This window comes from Tyto alba, unplaced genomic scaffold (genome assembly GCF_018691265.1).
Source record: "Tyto alba isolate M040663 unplaced genomic scaffold, T.alba_DEE_v4.0 Super-Scaffold_29, whole genome shotgun sequence".
In the NCBI taxonomy this organism is placed as follows: Eukaryota; Metazoa; Chordata; class Aves; order Strigiformes; family Tytonidae; genus Tyto; species Tyto alba.
Genome location: NW_024881303.1, coordinates 10,730,679 through 10,748,743, shown reverse-complemented (window position 1 = coordinate 10,748,743; position 18,065 = coordinate 10,730,679). Strand labels below are relative to the sequence as shown.

Sequence of the window (18,065 nt, the reverse complement as noted above, 5' to 3'; positions counted from 1 at the left end):
ATCACACACATACATTTGCCAGGAGGAGCACACAAGCAGCGGCTGGTGCAGCCCCCCCCCCCCCCGCCTGAAGCAGCAACCTGGTGTATGTTCTGCCGGTGTTTTGCTTCTGTGCGTGCGTGTGTGTGCCTGCAGGTGTATATGCCTCGTACTAACACAGCTGCACCTGCCTCAGCCTAGTCTATAAGCCTCCGCTTTTCAAGTCGCCTTTTTCAAGGACAGGGCGCCACGTGCCTGGAGCTAGAGGATGCAGGTTGCGGGAAAGTCAAGCCTGGCAGACAGCTTGTGCATGGGGAAGGGGTTATGGGGTGGCAGGGGCTGTCTGTTTGCCTGTCACACCAGGGAAGTGGGCGCGTAAATCTGTCCCTGTGACACAGCCCCACGCGCCTCGCTTGTTTATTTGTCTCGCGGTGACAGGCCCGTGTTTTTTCCGGGTCAGTGTGTGAGTGTATGTGTGGGGGCGCATGTGTGCCTCGCCGAAAACGGTCTCGGGTATCTCAGGCCATCGGGACAGGTCAACGGGGTACGCGCCAGTTCAGTAACAACAGTTGTATGTATTTTAGGCTACCGTGTGCGTCTGTCAAACTCAAAGCATGCCTGCCCGTGTTCTTCGGGCCAGCGGCCGGAGGGTTGTGTCTCGTGACCCGTGTGTGCAGGGGCAGCTTGTGTGCCTGTCGTCCCTCCGACTGTTAGGTACCACGGGGGGACCCCGAGTGTGCCTGTGCACGCGCCAAGCCACCCTGCGCGTGCAATTCTCTGTGTGTGCAATTCTCTCCCTGCGTGTCTGGCAGCGGCGCAGGCTCCCGCGCCTCAGGAACTCTTGCGTGCACGCCGCGGTGACACAGCCCACCCCCCCCCCCCCCCCCCCGTGCCGAAGGCCGGCGCGTGGGCCTGCCTGGCTGTGTCGTGTCACGCACAGCCGCGCACCCCGCACCCGCGTGCTGCCTGTCTCCACCACGCAGCCGCCCGCCCCTGCCCCGTGTCAGAGTGACACAGCCGCACGCCGCAGACCTTTTGCGTGAGCATGCCTCGCGCCGACACAGCCCTGCCTGACCCTGCCCAGTGTCTGTCTGTCTGTCCGTCCGCCTGTGCCACAGGCCTGGCTGCCTCACACAAGCGCGTGACACAGCCCCACGTCCCCCCCCCCGAGCTGCCCCCGCCACACACACGCCTTGGGCCTGAGGGTGCCTCAGCGTGCCACAGCCCCGGTGGCAGGGTGCGTGGGAGGTCAGTGTGTGTGTGTGGGGAGGCGGTGGGGGTGTGTGAGACTGTGTGTGCGTGTGGGGGGACTGTGGGTGTGTAAGACTGTGTGCGTGTGTGGGGGGACTGTGGGTGTGTAAGACTGTGTGCATGTGTGGGGGGACTGTGGGTGTGTAAGACTGTGTGTGCGTGTGGGGGGACTGTGGGTGTGTAAGACTGTGTGTGCGTGTGGGGGGACTGTGAGGGTGTAAGACTGTGTGTGCATGTGGGGGGACTGGGGGGGTGTGAGACTGTGTGTGCATGTGGGGGGACTGTGGGGGTGTAAGACTGTGTGTGCGTGTGGGGGGACTGTGGGGGTGTAAGACTGTGTGCGTGTGTGGGGGGACTGTGGGGGTGTAAGACTGTGTGTGCGTGTGAGGACTGGGGGGGCGTGTGAGACTGCGTGTGTGTGTGGGGGGACTGTGGGAGTGTAAGACTATGTGTGCTTGTGTGGGGACTGTGGGGGTGTGTGAGACTGCATGTGTGTGTCGTGTGTGTGTGTGTGGGGACTGTGGGGGCACGTGAGACTGCATGTGTGCGTACGCCTGCGTGTGCGCCTGTGGGGACTGTGGGGGTGTGCGAGCCTGTGTGTGTGTGTAAGACTGCGTGTGCGCCTGTGGGGACTGTGGGGGTGAGACTGCACGTGTGCGTGAGACTGCGCGTGTGTGTGAGGACTGTGGGGGGGGGGTGAGGCTGCATGTGTGTGCGAGACTGCGTGTGCGTGTGCGGGGACTGCTGTGTGTTGTGAGACTGCGTGTGTGTGTGGGGGAGACACGACGGCTGCGGGGTGACTCTGTGCGTGTGTGAAGGACTGTGGGGGTGGGCGGGCCTGCGTGCGCGCGTGAGACGCCGTGCGTGGGGACCGCGCGCGCGTGGGGGGCGTCGGCGGGCGGGCGAGCCCGGCGGCGCGGGGCGGCGGCGGGACGGCGCGAGGCGCACGTCAGCGCGCCGCGCGCGGGGCGGGCGGCGGCGGCGCCGTTAAAGGGCGGCGGCGGGCGGCGCGGGCAGCGGGCGGGGGCTGGGCGCGGCAGCGGCTCCTGCTCCGGCCAGAGCCAGAGCCAGAGCCGCCCTCGCTCCTTCCGAGCCACCATGTCGGGCACCCGGGCCTCCAACGACCGCAGCGGCCACCCCGGCGGCGGGCTGAAGCGGGCGCGCAGCGAGCCGGGCGGTAACAAAGTGACGGTGGTGCTGGGGGCGCAGTGGGGGGACGAAGGCAAGGGCAAGGTGGTGGACCTGCTGGCCACCGAGTCGGACATCGTGTGCCGGTGCCAGGTGGGTGCTGGGCCCGCTCGGCCCGCCGCCGCCTCCCCGGGCCCCGCTTCGCCCCCCGCTCCCCTTCCCTCGCGGGTCCGCTCCCGCGCTGCTCTTCCTTCCCCCGCCCTGTTTCCTTCCGCCTCTACCTTCTGCCGCTCCTCGCTGGTGCTGGTTTTCTTCGTCCCCTCCCCGCGCCGCCTTCCTCCCCCCCGGCCCCGCTCCCCCAGCGAGCGAGCGGCGGGACGCGAGTGTGCCCCGGTGGGCAGCCATGTGCCCCCCCCCCCCCCCCCAGCCCTCCCCATCTGCGCCTCAAAAGGCCACTCGGAAAGAAAAAGCCCTGAACTATAAATATAAATAGCTGACCCCACACGATAAGCGACACAAGATCCCGAGGTGCCGGGGGGGGGGGGGGGGGGGGGCGCTCCCGGCGCTGGGTTGTTTTGGGAAGCGAAGCCCCGGGGGTTGGGGTGGGCTCGGTTGCTCGCCAGGCTGCGTGTCCGGGGGTTGATGTCTCCGGGCTTGTTCCTCCACCGGGAGAAAAAACAAGCAAACAAACAAAAAAAAACAGCAAACCACCCCAAAATATCCAACAACACGACACGAGCTGGCTTGAATACCAGCTGCTAATAAACGTCGGGAGTTTTGCAAAGTTTTACTGCAGGGGCTCTTCTGCATAGGGAGGCTGTGTGCCCTGTAAAATGCCTGGAACTTTATTCTAAAAGTATTTTAAAATGGAGTAAAATGGAAAAAAAAAAAAAAGTTATGTAAAAATATAAGATTTAAACAGTTTGGTGAAAACGGAATATATTACGTGCCTTTGCTTATATATGGTTTTGAATTGAATATCATGCAAGTATTCTTAAAACTATCTATTTGCCTATTGTGAACCAAGTTAGACACAAAGGTGATCCCAAATAATAGTAATAATTTCTAAAACAACTGTTTTCAAACATCAATTATGAACATATTAGACCAATACAGCTAATAATCTGTTCGGTTGTCCCTGTAAACTATGGGACCGCATTAATGAGTAGTCAGCTTAGTTCAGTTCAGTTGGTATGTACCATGAAATTTATTCTGCTTTAAAGTGCTTGATAGCTACTGAAAAGCTACAGATATCCTTGAATGTGAGATGATAAACACAAGGACATTTCTGTAATAAAGTATATTATGTAAATAAGGTTGTCATGCAAGTTAAATATTTAGAAGGTGGAGGAAATATTTTCAGTTGGGACATTAAACTCCCAAGATCTTAAAGCACCTTGGGGAGAAGTTTCCTTGCAAAAGTTAGCTAATGAATATGTATTATCATGACTGCAGCTGGTTTTCGGTCTTTATTTCCCCCTTCTTCCCCCCCCCTCCCTCCCCCCCCCCAAAAAAAAAAGTGTTGCTAGGAATTTAAACACAGCTCTCGTAATTGCTTTGGTGAGAAAACTGAATTTTAAAGTTTTAGCTGAGGAGGAGTGTTTCAACTAGGGCCCAGTCAAACAGTGCTTTCTCATGGGTTTAGGAGTATTACTGCAAAAAGTCGTATTGGTTCTTTTTAGACCCAGTTTTGAGGGATGCCCTGAGGCTGCTTTCAGGAGGGATTTGCTGTCCATCCAGAGACGCAGTTTGCAAGCCTGGCCCCAGGTGCAGCCTCAGAAAACCGTTTGAAGGATGCAGGACTCAGTGTGTGAGTGTGCGAGAAGGGTTAGTGTGTTAAACCATCTAAGCCATCTAGCCCGTGGTTAATGTGCTGCCGGGCCCAACTGGGTTGTCTTTCTGTAGCCTGATGATGAGACCGGGATGGGTGGAAGGCAGGTGGATCTAGAAGAGCTCTGGGTTCTTTTCAGGATAGTGTTTGCCGATACATGCGCACACACACCATGTGTATGAGACTACAATAGGATTACTAATACACTGATTTAATGGAATTGTTTTCAGGATTAGAGTTTAGGGAAGAATATAAAACGTTTGAAAGAGAAAATACGAGTGATGATTCACTTTTGAGTAGGAAAAATTACACAACTTAGATGAGAAGTGGAGTGTTTTTTCAATACTTCAGTGGAGTTTTTGCGCATTTGGCAATTCTGAGGATGCTTCCTGTTCTGATAATTTAATATTTCATCCTTTCAAAGCCAATCATGAAAGTAGATAATGGTGTGTGATTTTTTGCCTCTGTTAGAACTCAGATGGGACTGTTAAGGTTTAGTAAAGATACGCACCTATCTAAGCATATGAACAGTACTGATGAATACTTTCAGTGTGATAATCGTAGGTTGTTAATTTCTAGGCATAATCAGTTTGAAAGGGACTTCATTAATGCTGTGCACTGCTGTGGGAAACATCAGCATTCGGACCAGAATCTTGCTTGCTTCACGTTCCTACTAGAAACTAAGAAAAACTTTCAGTGCAATAGCACTTGTGTACTAGAAGACATTGCTTAAACAAGAAACACTGAATGTCATGCTTATTAAAGACTTGAGAGAAAATGTCAGAAAAAGTTCCATCAGGAATTTTTTGTGGTTTAGAGTACAGTGTTTGACATTATTTCCTGATGTCCTGTTCACTCAGTTTTTCTGAGATGTTGATGGAAATGGTGTTCAACAGCTTGTTTTAGTCTTCAGCAAAATGAAAGCAAATAAAACTAGAGAATTAATGTCTGAAAGGGGGTTGTTCATGTCTTTTAAAATAATGTCTTGGTTAGATTAATTCTTCATTGTGGTAGGATACTCTGAGCTAACCTTTTTAAAAAGGTGGGGTCCCCCCCTACTCCTGAACAGGAATTTAAATTCAGGGTGAAATTTGAGATTGGAGAGCTTTTTCAAAATAGTCGTTCCTTAATATTTCTATGGAAGGAAATAATTTTCATTAAATGTTTTCAAGTATTTTTAGTGTGTTGATTTCTTGAGAAAAATCTGTGACAGCAAGATTGCTACAGAGGAAATGAAGTATTTGCTGGGGTACTGGAAAGGCAAGCGAGCAAATGGGAGTAGGAAGTTCTTCATAGGCACAAGGGAAGCATCAAAATATGTTAAATAAAGAAAAATCTGCATTAAAACCCTTGCCCCTTTAATCTTCTTGAGATTTTAGAATTTAATTTCTCATGAATTGGAGTCTTAATTTGTTGATCATGGTGTTTTAGTCTTTCTCAGTACTTACACACAGTCTAAGACTACATGGATTAGGTACATGCCCTAATTCACTTAATTTTTCACATTAGCGACACTGAAATACGTGACATAATTTAAATGTTAAATCAGTTCACCTAAAATAATATATTTAATTTCACCTGTATACTTGAAGCATTCCTTGTGAAAGAGAATGTTTCAATTAGGGTAAAAGATCTCTGGATATTCTTGTAGATGATACTGAACAAAACTTTTCATAGGCTGCTTTCATTAAAATACCAGATACACAGGCACACATGCCCATGTAAACAAGCAGAAAAGGTTCTTCCAGATAAACTAATAACAACAGACAGTTCAGGGTTGTTAAGAAATTGAGTAGGTTTGTCTAAGTTTGGGTTATTAATGGAGAACATAAAGCACATTTTTCCCCTCGGTTGCTCTTTCAGCAAGCAAAGGCATTCTGAAGCAGAACCACGGAAGCTAGTATTTCTTTCTTATTGTGGCCTCCTGGGCCATAGAACTGTCACATTGTGCTGTGCAGTGCTTTTAATCCTTGGTGTATTTTCAGGGAAGGGTACAATCAAAGAGTTCAACTGCAAATGTTTCATTTTGAGGTTTCCTTTAAAACCAGGTTTTGCATTTGTTTAAAGCTTTTAACTGATAGACTATCAGGAAAAAAAGCAGGAAGTTCACTTTTTACCTCGTCTCTTTAGCACGCTCTCATAGAACAAGAAGTCCTAATGTAAGCTTAAGTAATTTGGATACATCTACTAATGAAGAGAGGTTTGGCATTGTTCCAAACATGGCTTCATCATGGTTTCTTCAGTGGCAGCTCTCATTCCGGCTGTATATTTCTCACATCTCATATATTGTTGTATGACTACCTTCAAAACTAGAGCTTGTGGCTGGTTTTACCTAAATGGGTTTTCATTGGATAATTTCTCATATCTGGTTTGGAGCATAATCAAATAGTCAGCTGTCACAACTGCTGAGGTGATGTGCCTCCAGAGGCACCGCTTAAACTAGATCTGTTCCCCAAAAGTCATGTATAGAGCTGCTGTAGTAAGTTCACAGTTAACAGGACAGCTGGTGGTCATACAGTTCTAGCTGTTTCCTTAAACTCAGATTACGTAAGGCACATTTGTAGTAACTTTTAACTGAACGTGTTTACTGTACAGTTCTGTATGGGTGTGAATGGAAAAGGAAATAGCGTGCATTGTCATATATGGCAGGAGAAGTACCATGTATCTTTGCCAATAACGGTAAGTTACTCATGAGACACTTTTATAATTGAGGTGTGTGCTAAGAATGTCTAGGAATTCCTGTTGTAATGGAGCGTAAACAATTCTGCCTTTCCTGATTAAGTTTTCTTGTATAATAAATTGTTTTTCAACAAAACATCCAAAAGTACTGTAGGAAAATGCCCCATAAACAATTTGATAAGAAATTTGAAGGGGAGGAAAGCTTGATGTGAAAGATACAAAAAAAAAAAAAAAAAGTTGCTAGTAAATTAATAGAGCTCATGTGATAATAATCATTACCTGCAGTGGGTTTGATCTCAATTACTGAATAGATTGGTAAAACAGTTGTGGCACAAATGTGTGTCTTTTCCTCACTTCACACTGAAAACAGTGACAATGATTCAGCAGCAGTGACTAGTCCATGACAGTTTTTAATTTTTTTTTTTTTTTTTTTTCCCAAACCTTCATTTGTCACCGGTGTTCCACTGTTGTCCATGCCAATGCTGGATGTGTCAGACCTGTGACACTTCTAGTGTCTGGAAACAAGATGCCTGATGTTATTAGCATTCTCTTAAGAACTGGCACTGAAGAAACAAAGCCAAATTGTAGGAATGTGATTGCAATAAGAGCTGTTATTAGATTCATTAAGCTTTTCATATTAATGTGCTTTGCACTAAATATGCAGTCACTTCTAAAAATATTTTCTCTATCCAAGCCAGTATGCTTTCAAGTAAAGAATGGCTTGGGTTTTAAAAAGGGGTCATATGATCTTTTGAGACAGATGGACAGAAATTATAGTTGACGTTAATACTGGAGAAAAGCTAAGGAGGTTGAAGAAGGTAACAGAAAAACTTGCTGTTAAGGCCTTTGGTGGTTGAGTATTTTGTAGTCATTTGGACCAAAGAGGTTTAACAAAGTCATACACTGAGGCTGTTGAATGCCTAGTTTTCCTGAAGTAGTGGATGTTAACAAAATTGAGAGGGGCTAAACAGTAAGAAAAGCCTAGCAATGTTTTGGGTTTGAGATACCATCCGACATTGGAGAGCAATCTAGGAAAGGGTGATGTGCCCAACATTTACAATACAAATAACTGTTGCGTGTTACTGCCAGTTTCCTTATTTCCTTGTTCTAGTGTTTAATGAATGCAAAGTAAATACCATAAATCTTGTAAATAGTGCTTTGAGGAATGCCAAAGAATATTCAGTGGGCAAGTGATCGAATAATAGAAACTAAACGTGGCAGAAATGCCGGGCGGGATTTTTTTCTCAGTGGTTTAGGTGCAAGACTGGGTGTTTCCCTTTGTTCCTGTGTTGTGCTGCTGACATGGCCGGGCAAGGCAGCCACACGTTGTTGTGACTGTCCCTATTGATCACGGGCTGCTGGAAAGGCTTGCAACAGGGATTAAATTAGGGCAGTGCTATGCGGTGCTTACGTGGAGTTACAGGGGCTTGTTGACTACTGTTTTTCTCTGTGCATGTATCGTGTTGCTCTCCTTTCAGTGAGATTTAACCCTGGTATCTAGTGTAATTTTTCCATACAGGACAAAGTAGTATGTAAAGACTTTAATCTCCTGATGAGTTAGTGTTTGATGATCTTCAGTGAAGAGATTGATGACCTCGGAGTCATGAGTGTGTAGTGACTGGAGGACTGTAATTTCTGATTTTTCTACTGTTTGGGAAGGTTGATAATCCCATTTGCATGTACATGTACCTTCATACAGACATATACCTTTCCAAGTCATTTTTTGCAAGATCCCCTGCAAAAAAGCAAGTAGATTTTATTTCGTTGTTCAATAAGGAGAGGGTTCATTAAATGCGAGTGGTTTCTTTAGCTAAAATAGAGAATTCCATCCTTCCAAAATTGATTTTCTTTTTTTGTAGAAATCTGTCACAGGGTATTTTATCAAAATGTTATTTTTTGTTTTGTGTATATATACTTACATGCTACACTGTATCATTTTAGGCTGTAGAACAACTTGGTGACATTGCTATTTTAAACTATCCTCTCTGGGCATCAGCAAGATCATCTCAGGACCACCAGGATTATAAATACTGTATGAGAAGGTCAGGTTTAAAGTTTCCAAATCTCCATAAGAAAGCAAGCTTAATTTTCAATCCCATTTATAAAGCCTGATGAATTTAATATCCTCCACATGCATCAAAAGAAAGCAGCTGAAAATTAAGCTGAAATGACATCTGTTCTATTTCATTCGTGTTGTAACTCACTAGCTGTTGTTAAATTGTTTACAGATATAAGAAAAATTATGTTCATATCCTTGGATCATATTACTTCCCACAGGGACATGACTATACTTCTTCAGAAGAGAGGACTAAAGATGAGCAGACATGCCTAGATTTTTCATACTTCATCTCCTTTGTTTTAGGATTCTGCTAACACTGGTCAGAATGCTTTTTCCACTGTAGCATTTTCTACCAATATAACTTGAATTTGTTATTTTCTTTACATCTTCTGCTAGAGTTAAGTGTGTGTTCTGTTGTAATGGTCAGTCATAGTCAATTGTTTTTATGTGGTTTGACAAAACTTAAATTCAGTTTGGGAGAAAATAACTAGTGTTTAAGAGTGTCTAGTTTGCCTAGGATGACTGCTGCTTAAAACCTGAGCTGAATTAGACCTTGCTTTTCAATTTGCATTTTCAGATACCTAGGAAGACGAAGGTATCCATATAAGTTAGGGTCATTTTTCATTTGTAATAAAGGAAAAATACTATATTAGTGCAAAATATGATACAAGCTTCAGGCTTTTTATATTTGTGCTACAAATAATTTTATACATTTCTTTAAAAGGTCAAGAGTTTTGTTCAGCTCTTCTCAACAGTGCTTGTGTTTATAATTATACTAATTATCTCATTAAGCTTTAGAAGGTCTCCTTCCATGGGAATTCAGGAGTTTTTGAAGAGATCACTTTTAATTAGGAAGGTGGGATCCTGTGGGTTTTGGTCATTCTGTGAGACAGTGAGGAGGGACGCAGCAGGAACACACTTGAACAGATTCAGGAATCGGACATATCACTTCTGTGCCAGAGTTGTTCTTATTTGAAACTGTTATTGCAAACATACTCTTTGGGAAGATGAGCAAGACAAATGAGATTTTGCTGATGATGATTGGTGTCAGGATATAAATACTTGTAGCTCACTCCAGCTCTTTGTTACCACCATAACTTTAAAAATCACTGCTTCCTTAGTTCTGGTCTAATCATACTTCTGATTATTCCCCAACCCAGCTCTTTCCAATGGCTGGGGTTAAAGTTATGATCCACTTCTTGGAACTGAATTGGGGTGAGCTGAGTGCTATCAGGCGATAGTTTAACTGGAAAAATTAGGGACAAAAACTTCCAGTAAAGGAAACTATAACAAGAACATACGGCAGCACCCCTCTGACTGGAGTGTACAGCACATTCAGTCATCTGACAAAAGCTTTCACGCGCAGGTGATTTTGTGACATTGTGACTGAGGTTCTGAGTGTTCAAAGCAGTTAATGCCTTGCATTTGTCTGTGTGTTGGATTTTTTTTTTTGAACCAATGATGTTCTAAACTTATTTGCAATGATGTGAATCAAGAGGAGTACCATGAAAGGCAAAGGATTTATACTGTAAATTCCATGTCAAAGCCAGTTATCCTGGTAGCACTTATTAGCTACATTTATTCAAGTTAGTTCCAGGCAGTTGCTAACATAAGGTAGAAATAGCCATCATTAATTAAATTGTAAAAAGAAAGAATAAACAATTTATGTAACAGTTTTCCTTCTTGTTTATTCAGAAATGCTATAAATGTAAGAAAATTACTCTATCCCGATAAGCAAACTGAAATATTTTATAGTCTGTTTCATAGTATGATGGGAGGTATTTGGCTTACAGATGCAGTTGAATTTCAGAAAATGTTTTGTTTCATCAATGGATGGAATTAGTAGAGCTGGGACGCCTACAATGAAAAGAGATAGACAGGAATCATAGCATTTGTTTTCAGATGCAGACTTCCCAAACTCCTGGTTTGTAGCTGGTATTCCAATTCATAGATTATAATACCAGAGGGGTTCATTTTGTAATCTTGTCCGTGTACCAAGGACACAGTATTCTAGTAGCAGTTGCACCACTGCCAAAAGGAGAGGTAATACAATCTCTCTACTCCTACTTGATATTCCCAGTTATCCGTGTGAGGTTTGCCTTAGGCATATCAGCCAGCGCTGAAACTGTGGTCAGACACCTTCACATGCTTCCTAGCATAGATATCGCCCATCTAAAGTTTGGACTAGCTTTCTGTTTCCAATTCATTTATTCTAAACCTGGTCATTACATTTTATACGTTCACGGCATATACCAGTTGGCTCAGGAGCTCAGACTGTTGCGTGTTGCTGGTACACCACTCAAAAGATAGTTGTGTCAGCTGCAGATCTTCAATGAGTTTCTTTTTTTTTTTTTTTTTTTTTCCCCCCGTTGCATTGTTTAACATTGCTAACTGGAAAAGGATGAGAACTGATCAGTGTGAAACCCATCAGAAACATACCTGTTCTGTGTTCATCCTCTAGTCATAGTTTGAAACTATCCCCAGGCTTTAAGGCATTTTGTATGTGCTCTGATGATTTTTTTCATATCAATCAAGTTAGTCTTGTTATGTTTGGTCACTGTGGGGAGCACTGAGCAAATGAAAGATTTGCTAACCAGTGGAAACCAGCAGAGCATCTGGGAACGCTCTTCCTACATGCACAGGATGCAGTCACTTGCATGCTACCTGGCTGGCAAGAGCAGGCACAGATCTGAGCATCAGGACACATTTCATTTCTATTCAGACATGTATCATAAGGCCAGCTGGGAGGAAAGAGTTCCTGCTGAACAGTCTCATTGCTGCTCTGAATAGAAATCGTCTTTCTGCCTTGGGATGTTTCAACTGCAGCGAATAGAGAGATGATTTTAAAAACAATACAGAACAAAATGCCAGCCTTTAAATGGCTGAGCACTTTGGATGGTAGATTCATTTCGTCATCTTCTTTTTGAGTTCTACTAAAAAGATAAAGACTGTTCTCCTCTGCCAACTATTCATAGTAATTATTAATTCCCTGGAAGGTAGTGTTTATACCAGCGCACAGTTGTTAACATGGTAAGATGTAATAGCTTCTCAGTTTAGTATATTGATGGCAGTTCTTGTGTTCACATATTATGGAATAGTAATTGAAGTACATCACTTTGGTGCAAGAATCCAATACCTTAAGTGGATTAGCACATAAAAAACTTGGAAATGTATTTTCCTTTTACATAAACTAAGATACTGAAAAAAAACAGGCTGTTTTCTGAGGTAGCTTCAGTTCCTCTACCTCCCTCTGGTATTGGGACAATATCTAACTTTACACTTTGATTATTAGAAGTCTGAAAATATAGACTAAAATCTTCCAGAAGAAATCCAGTTTTTATCTGAGTCTTAACTTAAACATTCTTTAAAAATAATTTTTAAATAACTCCAAACCTCACCATGTAGGATTACTCTGGTCTGAAAATAACGCCCAGTATGTTTCCTTTTGTTTAACTCATGAAAATGATATGTTGCAGCTCTATTAACTTAGACTGTTTTCCAACCTGGAATGACAGGTGTTTTAGGTCGTTGAATTTACACCACATTACTGGTGGTCTGCTAGATTTTAGAAGAAAGGAGTCATATCTTGCCGACAAGGTAACAGAGCATCCCTTAGGCAAAATATATTGAAATTATACATATTTAATGCTGTTAATAGAGCCTCAACTTCTAGCACTTTAAAAGTTAATAAAACCTGATTTGTTAAGCAATGTAGGTACTTTCAAAAGGCTGAATGCTAATTTTCCACTGCAGGCTATGAATGACTTCGGCAAAAGTTATTTTTAACTTAGGTGCCCGATTTAAATGTGGAGTAACACCTACTAAATACGGTTAGAAACAAGTATTTATGCACTCTGAAACTTTAATATAGCTGATATGAAGAATAACAGCCATGGCTGCACAGTCAACAAGTATTGCTGTATCTAGGCAGTGCCTCAAAGGAAGAATTTTTGTGTGCTCCCTGGCGGGGGAAGCTTCCTAAATAATATTTAGGTCTTTTTACTACTATAGTAAGATAACTACCGTGTTGTTTTTGGCATGCTTAATACTTCCTAGTTTTCTAGTCCCACTTAATTGCTGCAGTTTGCCCTAATTGATAGCTCTGATCACCTGCACCTGGTGCGTTTCCTGCATTTGATACAGATTTACTAGGGTCACTAAAGTGGCCCAACAGAAGGGACACAAGTGCTACTGAAAATGTTGGAAACAGTGCAGGAGCAGTAAGGAGGATCCAGATTGAAGTAAATGCTAACGTTCACATGTGTCTGTGCATTAGCAAGACAGTTGGGAGTCCTTCCCAGCCCAAGTATGAGCTACCCAGCAGTTTGCTAAATCAAATGAAATTTGTGCGTGCACCAGTTTTTTGGCTACAACTCCTACTCAGCTCTCCCTTAGCAGGTTATCTGTTTAAAATTCATTGGTGAGCTCACATCTTCCAGAACATGAGAATTACTTTTGTCACATTTAAAGGCATATTTATTAATGTTTTCCTCCATCACACTGCTTGAAAAACTTGATTTTTATTTTTTTTTTTAATAACCCATAGCTTTTATTTTCTTAATGTTGTGGTTCAGCATATATCCACATTTTAAAGGAATGTTATTTGCCATTTTCCTGTATATTACATGCAGACAAATGGGCAAATGAGTAAATGAAGAGTAAATGAAACTCTGGAAGAACATGTGTTATATTATTTTTACAAATGACTGTTTTCATATAACAACTTCACTCATTCAGCCAATGCACTTCATTATTTGCAAATTACCTGTGACAGTCTCAGTTCTTCTTCCAGTAGATGCCCTCATTCTAGTAACTTCTACATCATTCAGACCTCATATCAAATCCACAAAGATTTGTAATAATTTTGGAAAATAGAAGGACTGTAGCACCAGAGCAGACAAGTAGTCAGATTTCCCAGCCTTACCAGTAGGAGAAAAAATTACATCATGATAGAAGAGCAACAAACATTAAGCCTGCTGAGGAAACTGGGCCTTTAATTTTTAAAACTCTTCATTGTTTCTGTTAAATCAACTCATGATCTTGATTTACTCACCTCTTCCCAAGTTTGTGTGTTGTCCTATCATTTGCTTTTAAAGCTGTTTGTGAATAATAAGGTTTTTGAGGAAAATACCAGCTCAGGTCTGGTAGCTGGTTGTACAAGGTGTGAACTGTAGCAGACTGCGTAAGTGGTGGTGGTGTTAACTGGGAAGATCATCCCGTGACGGGGAGATTCTGTGAAGCTGCAAAGACTACACATGCTCCCAACATTATACAGAGGTTCCGTATTGAACACCTAGAGAAGCTGTAGCTATTTGTGGGTGGGCAGGCAGGAAGAGCTTCTATTCAAAAGGAAGGATTGGGCGTTGTAGGCTTAAACCCAAAGAAATGTCCGTGCAGAGAAGATGCCTGAAAAGCATGGGTTTGTGTGGGCATGTCAGGGATGGACTCCATGAGTGGTAGTTCAATCCAGTTTTGTTCCCAGAACCTTTCAGTTCTCTTTTAGCTTCTGCCACCACTCCTGCATTTACCTTTGCTCTGCCCCAGTCCTGCCTTAAATCCATGATGTCGTTCTGCTTTGTAACTGTACACAGTGCTGCTGAAGTCCTTCAGCCCCCTGACTGTGCTGTTTGAGCCCTTGTTACAGTAATAACAGCATCTCGAGAAACTGTAAGGTGGAGAAAGCAGTGACCTAAGATGTGAATGTATAAACAGAAAAAAGATGATCTTGTCAAATCATCTGCTGAGAGTTTAAGATGGTGGTGTAAGACCATTAATCTTCAGGTGTTTCTTTCTGTTGCAGGGTGGGAATAATGCAGGCCATACTGTGGTTGTTGATGGGAAAGAATATGATTTTCACCTATTTCCTAGTGGCATCATTAATCCAAAGGCAATTTCTTTTATTGGTAAGACAATTTTGGAACTTATTAAATAACATTACATGGTGGGTAGCTGCAACTATATAGTAGCAGGCAAAAAAACCCATATAGGTGACTGTCAGTTGAATTTTCTTTAGCTTCAGCTGTTTGACTTTTATTTCACTGCTGCTTTAACATGGAGAGTTACTCGATTTTCAGTGTCAGTTTAGTTTCTGCTTCTAGAAAACTGAAAATAAGAACCTCCTCTTTCTATCATGTTGCTCTTTCTTATACTTCATGGTACAAGTTTGGATCCCACCCTCTACTTGTCCACTCCTTTTATACTTTCAGAAGTATATGTGCTATTCTTTGAGGACATGAACCCCAGCACTTGTTAGATAATATAAATTATCTCTGGCATCTCTTTACTGAGTTTCCAGAAATAGGCCCCAGGATACAGGGCTCTGCTTGGAAAGTTATCGTACAGTCTCCTTTTTGTTCATGTTACCAGCTATTCAAGATGATGTAAAGATATTTGTAAATACAAAAAAGTTTGCATTGCTTACTGGGCATTAAACTCATATTTAAGTGGTGGGCAAATTTAAGCCTTTTACTTGTCCAAAATTAAGATTCTTTCTGACAGTAAAAATGCATACAGGATATGCAAGAAATGAGTGTAAGTTTTAGTGAGACATGGAGTTTGTCTTCTTCCATTTGATAATTTCCAAACAGATGATTGAAATATATGAAACATTTTTTTCTCTCTGCTAAATATGGTGGATTGTCTTACTTTCAGATTTACTCTCTTGTCAGTTTATAAAGACTATAACTTAAGTTATCCTAAATTTAGGCTGAGACTGGCTCTTGCATATATATCTGATGTTCCCCAGAAGGAAGCAGCAGGTGTTTCCAGCCCACTACATCACTAATCCTCCACATCCCATCAGGAACACTCTGTAGTGTTTGTGGATTCTATATTGTAGCTCAAAAGCAGGGAGGAGGCATTGCTAATGTATTACAGCACTACTTTGAGCTGATTTTAAAACAAATATGTGAATGTTGAAGAAAATTTAAATACTGTCACACAAGCTTGTCACTGCTGTAAGGCCACGGACATCTTTTGAGTTTTTAGCAGTGAACAGTTGAGGCTGAAGTCGTGGTGCAAAGTCCACCACAAACAAAGACAAGAATCCGCTTACCTCAGCTGGCTTTGGAGCAGGCCCGGCATTCACATCTGAAACAAGCAAGCTCTGGTTTTTCTGATTTTAGCAGGCTTGTAGCTGCTTACCCAGAATGAGGATTTATTCAAAAAGTTCTCAAGATCACTTTGTGAGAAATGTGAGAAACTTAGTCTTACTTTTTAAATAAAATTTCAGACAGCAAGTGTTTACATGCTGTACATCCTAAGAAGAAGTATTTTATTTCTTGGTTTAAAATAAGTCATTTATGTTCCCAAAGGTAATGGAGTGGTTATACATTTACCAGGCCTGTTCGAAGAAGCTGAAAAGAATGAAAAGAAAGGTTTGTATCGAGTAATTTTTAACCTTTCTTTATATTGGCAGCCAGGTTGAGGGGTTTTTTAAGCCTTTGTTTCTGACCCTAAATATTCACTGCAATCACATTATGGATTTTAAATAATGAGGAAAACAGTATTTAAAAGTTGAATTCTGTCTTCAGACAGATTTTCAAAAGCAATATTTTAATGTTTCTTTCAGGGAGTTTTATGGCATTTGATACCACATTAGATAGAAAATAAAATCCTGAAGTGTGTGGCAAAGCTCCCTTTAACCTCAAACTGAGATGATTTAACCCAGAGTTTCTGTGTCCCCATTTCTGTGCCCAAGTTTAAACTCAGTTGGTTCTGCTTTGGACAAGATGACCTGCTAAGGTCTCTTACATCTTAAATTGGTTTATGTTTCTGTGTATAGAAATTCTCTATTTTTTGAGGCACAATGAAATCTAAGTGATTTATTGTATAGTGAGTTAAACAAGAATCTTTCCTTAAAATAAGAATTCCATGTAAGCCACAGTGTTCTGGCATTAAGAAGTAGTGAGTATCTTAGTCCACGCCAAAATGAGAAAGCTGAAAAGGTAAAAAACCAGAAAAGTTTGTTAACAAAAACAGTGCTTATGTTTGATATTCACTTATGTTTTATCTATTCTTAACAAGAAGCAATATAAACTAGAAGAAAGACATAGAAAAACTAAAGGCAAATCTCAAAGCTGAAATCCTACTTTTCTTTTTATCTTCTGACAGGTTTAAAAGATTGGGAGAAAAGACTGATTATATCAGATAGAGCACATATAGGTAAGCGATGACTGAAGGGGGAAAAAACCTCAGAAATGATTGCTTAGCTCATGGTGCTAAGCTCCATTATTATTCCACAGAGCAGTCATGTATTTGATCTAATATGACTTCTTTGTGTGTTGTGTATCTGAAGCATAACAATGGAATTTGTATCAACTAAAGAGTGATGTTTTACATGTTTTCACAGTGTGTAGGGAGTACTTGCTCTGTTTTCATATGAGGAGGCCTGTGCACTATCAATGATAACAAGGGCACTTTGTCTTTAAATTATAGATGTCTGTGATTTAAAGAATGTTTTTCTCCTTTGGTCTCCCACTATGTCCATTTGATTTTCTATTGCAGTGTTTGACTTTCACCAGGCAGTAGATGGGCTCCAGGAAGTGCAACGCCAAGCACAAGAAGGAAAAAAGTAAATATTTTAAATTCTTTCATTTCATTAATAATTATGCAAATTTGAAAAATTGGTATAATTTTGGAAAACAGAAATGCAATGTATCTCTGAAGAGCCTTGCTGATATTACTAACTTTGTTGCTCTGTTCTGCTCGTGTCAGTGAACAAACTCTGAGATATTACTGAAAAGGCAGGGTATGAATTCTTACATATTTCTACTTTTATTTCTTTGCAACATATAGAGACATTTTGAAATTTCTACCAAATCCTCAAAACCCATATCCGCTAAAATGATGTTTCCAGTCCAGTTTGATATCAGATTAGTGATGTTCTTTTGAATCAGGCCTGAAGCGTTGGCACGATTAGTTTCCACACTTGAATTCATTTACTGTATGTTCACTTATGCTTCATGGAGATATTAGTTTCTATTTTATTTTTAATCTTAGACTTTAGCACAGTATATAGCTATTCATACTTCATTATTTCTGAAAGAACAAAGGTTTATGTGAACACACTGTATTTTGATCTCTGTTAGTTTCTTTGGTTTTGATCCCATTGGACAATTTCAGCCAAACATTACACAC

General features: G+C 42.1%; 1 protein-coding gene across 1 annotated transcript in view; it reads left to right on the top strand.

The window, feature by feature from the left end:
* The first annotated feature begins 2,221 nt into the window (after positions 1-2,221).
* ADSS1 (adenylosuccinate synthase 1) overlaps positions 2,222-18,065 on the top strand; it is a 28,393-nt gene continuing 12,549 nt past the window's right edge. The window contains exons 1-5 of the mRNA XM_032981659.2: positions 2,222-2,511; positions 14,728-14,830; positions 16,241-16,303; positions 17,040-17,090; positions 17,433-17,499. Of these exons, the coding sequence (XP_032837550.2) occupies positions 2,329-2,511; positions 14,728-14,830; positions 16,241-16,303; positions 17,040-17,090; positions 17,433-17,499 (467 nt within the window). The 5' untranslated portion in view covers positions 2,222-2,328. The remainder of the gene's footprint in view (positions 2,512-14,727; positions 14,831-16,240; positions 16,304-17,039; positions 17,091-17,432; positions 17,500-18,065) is intronic.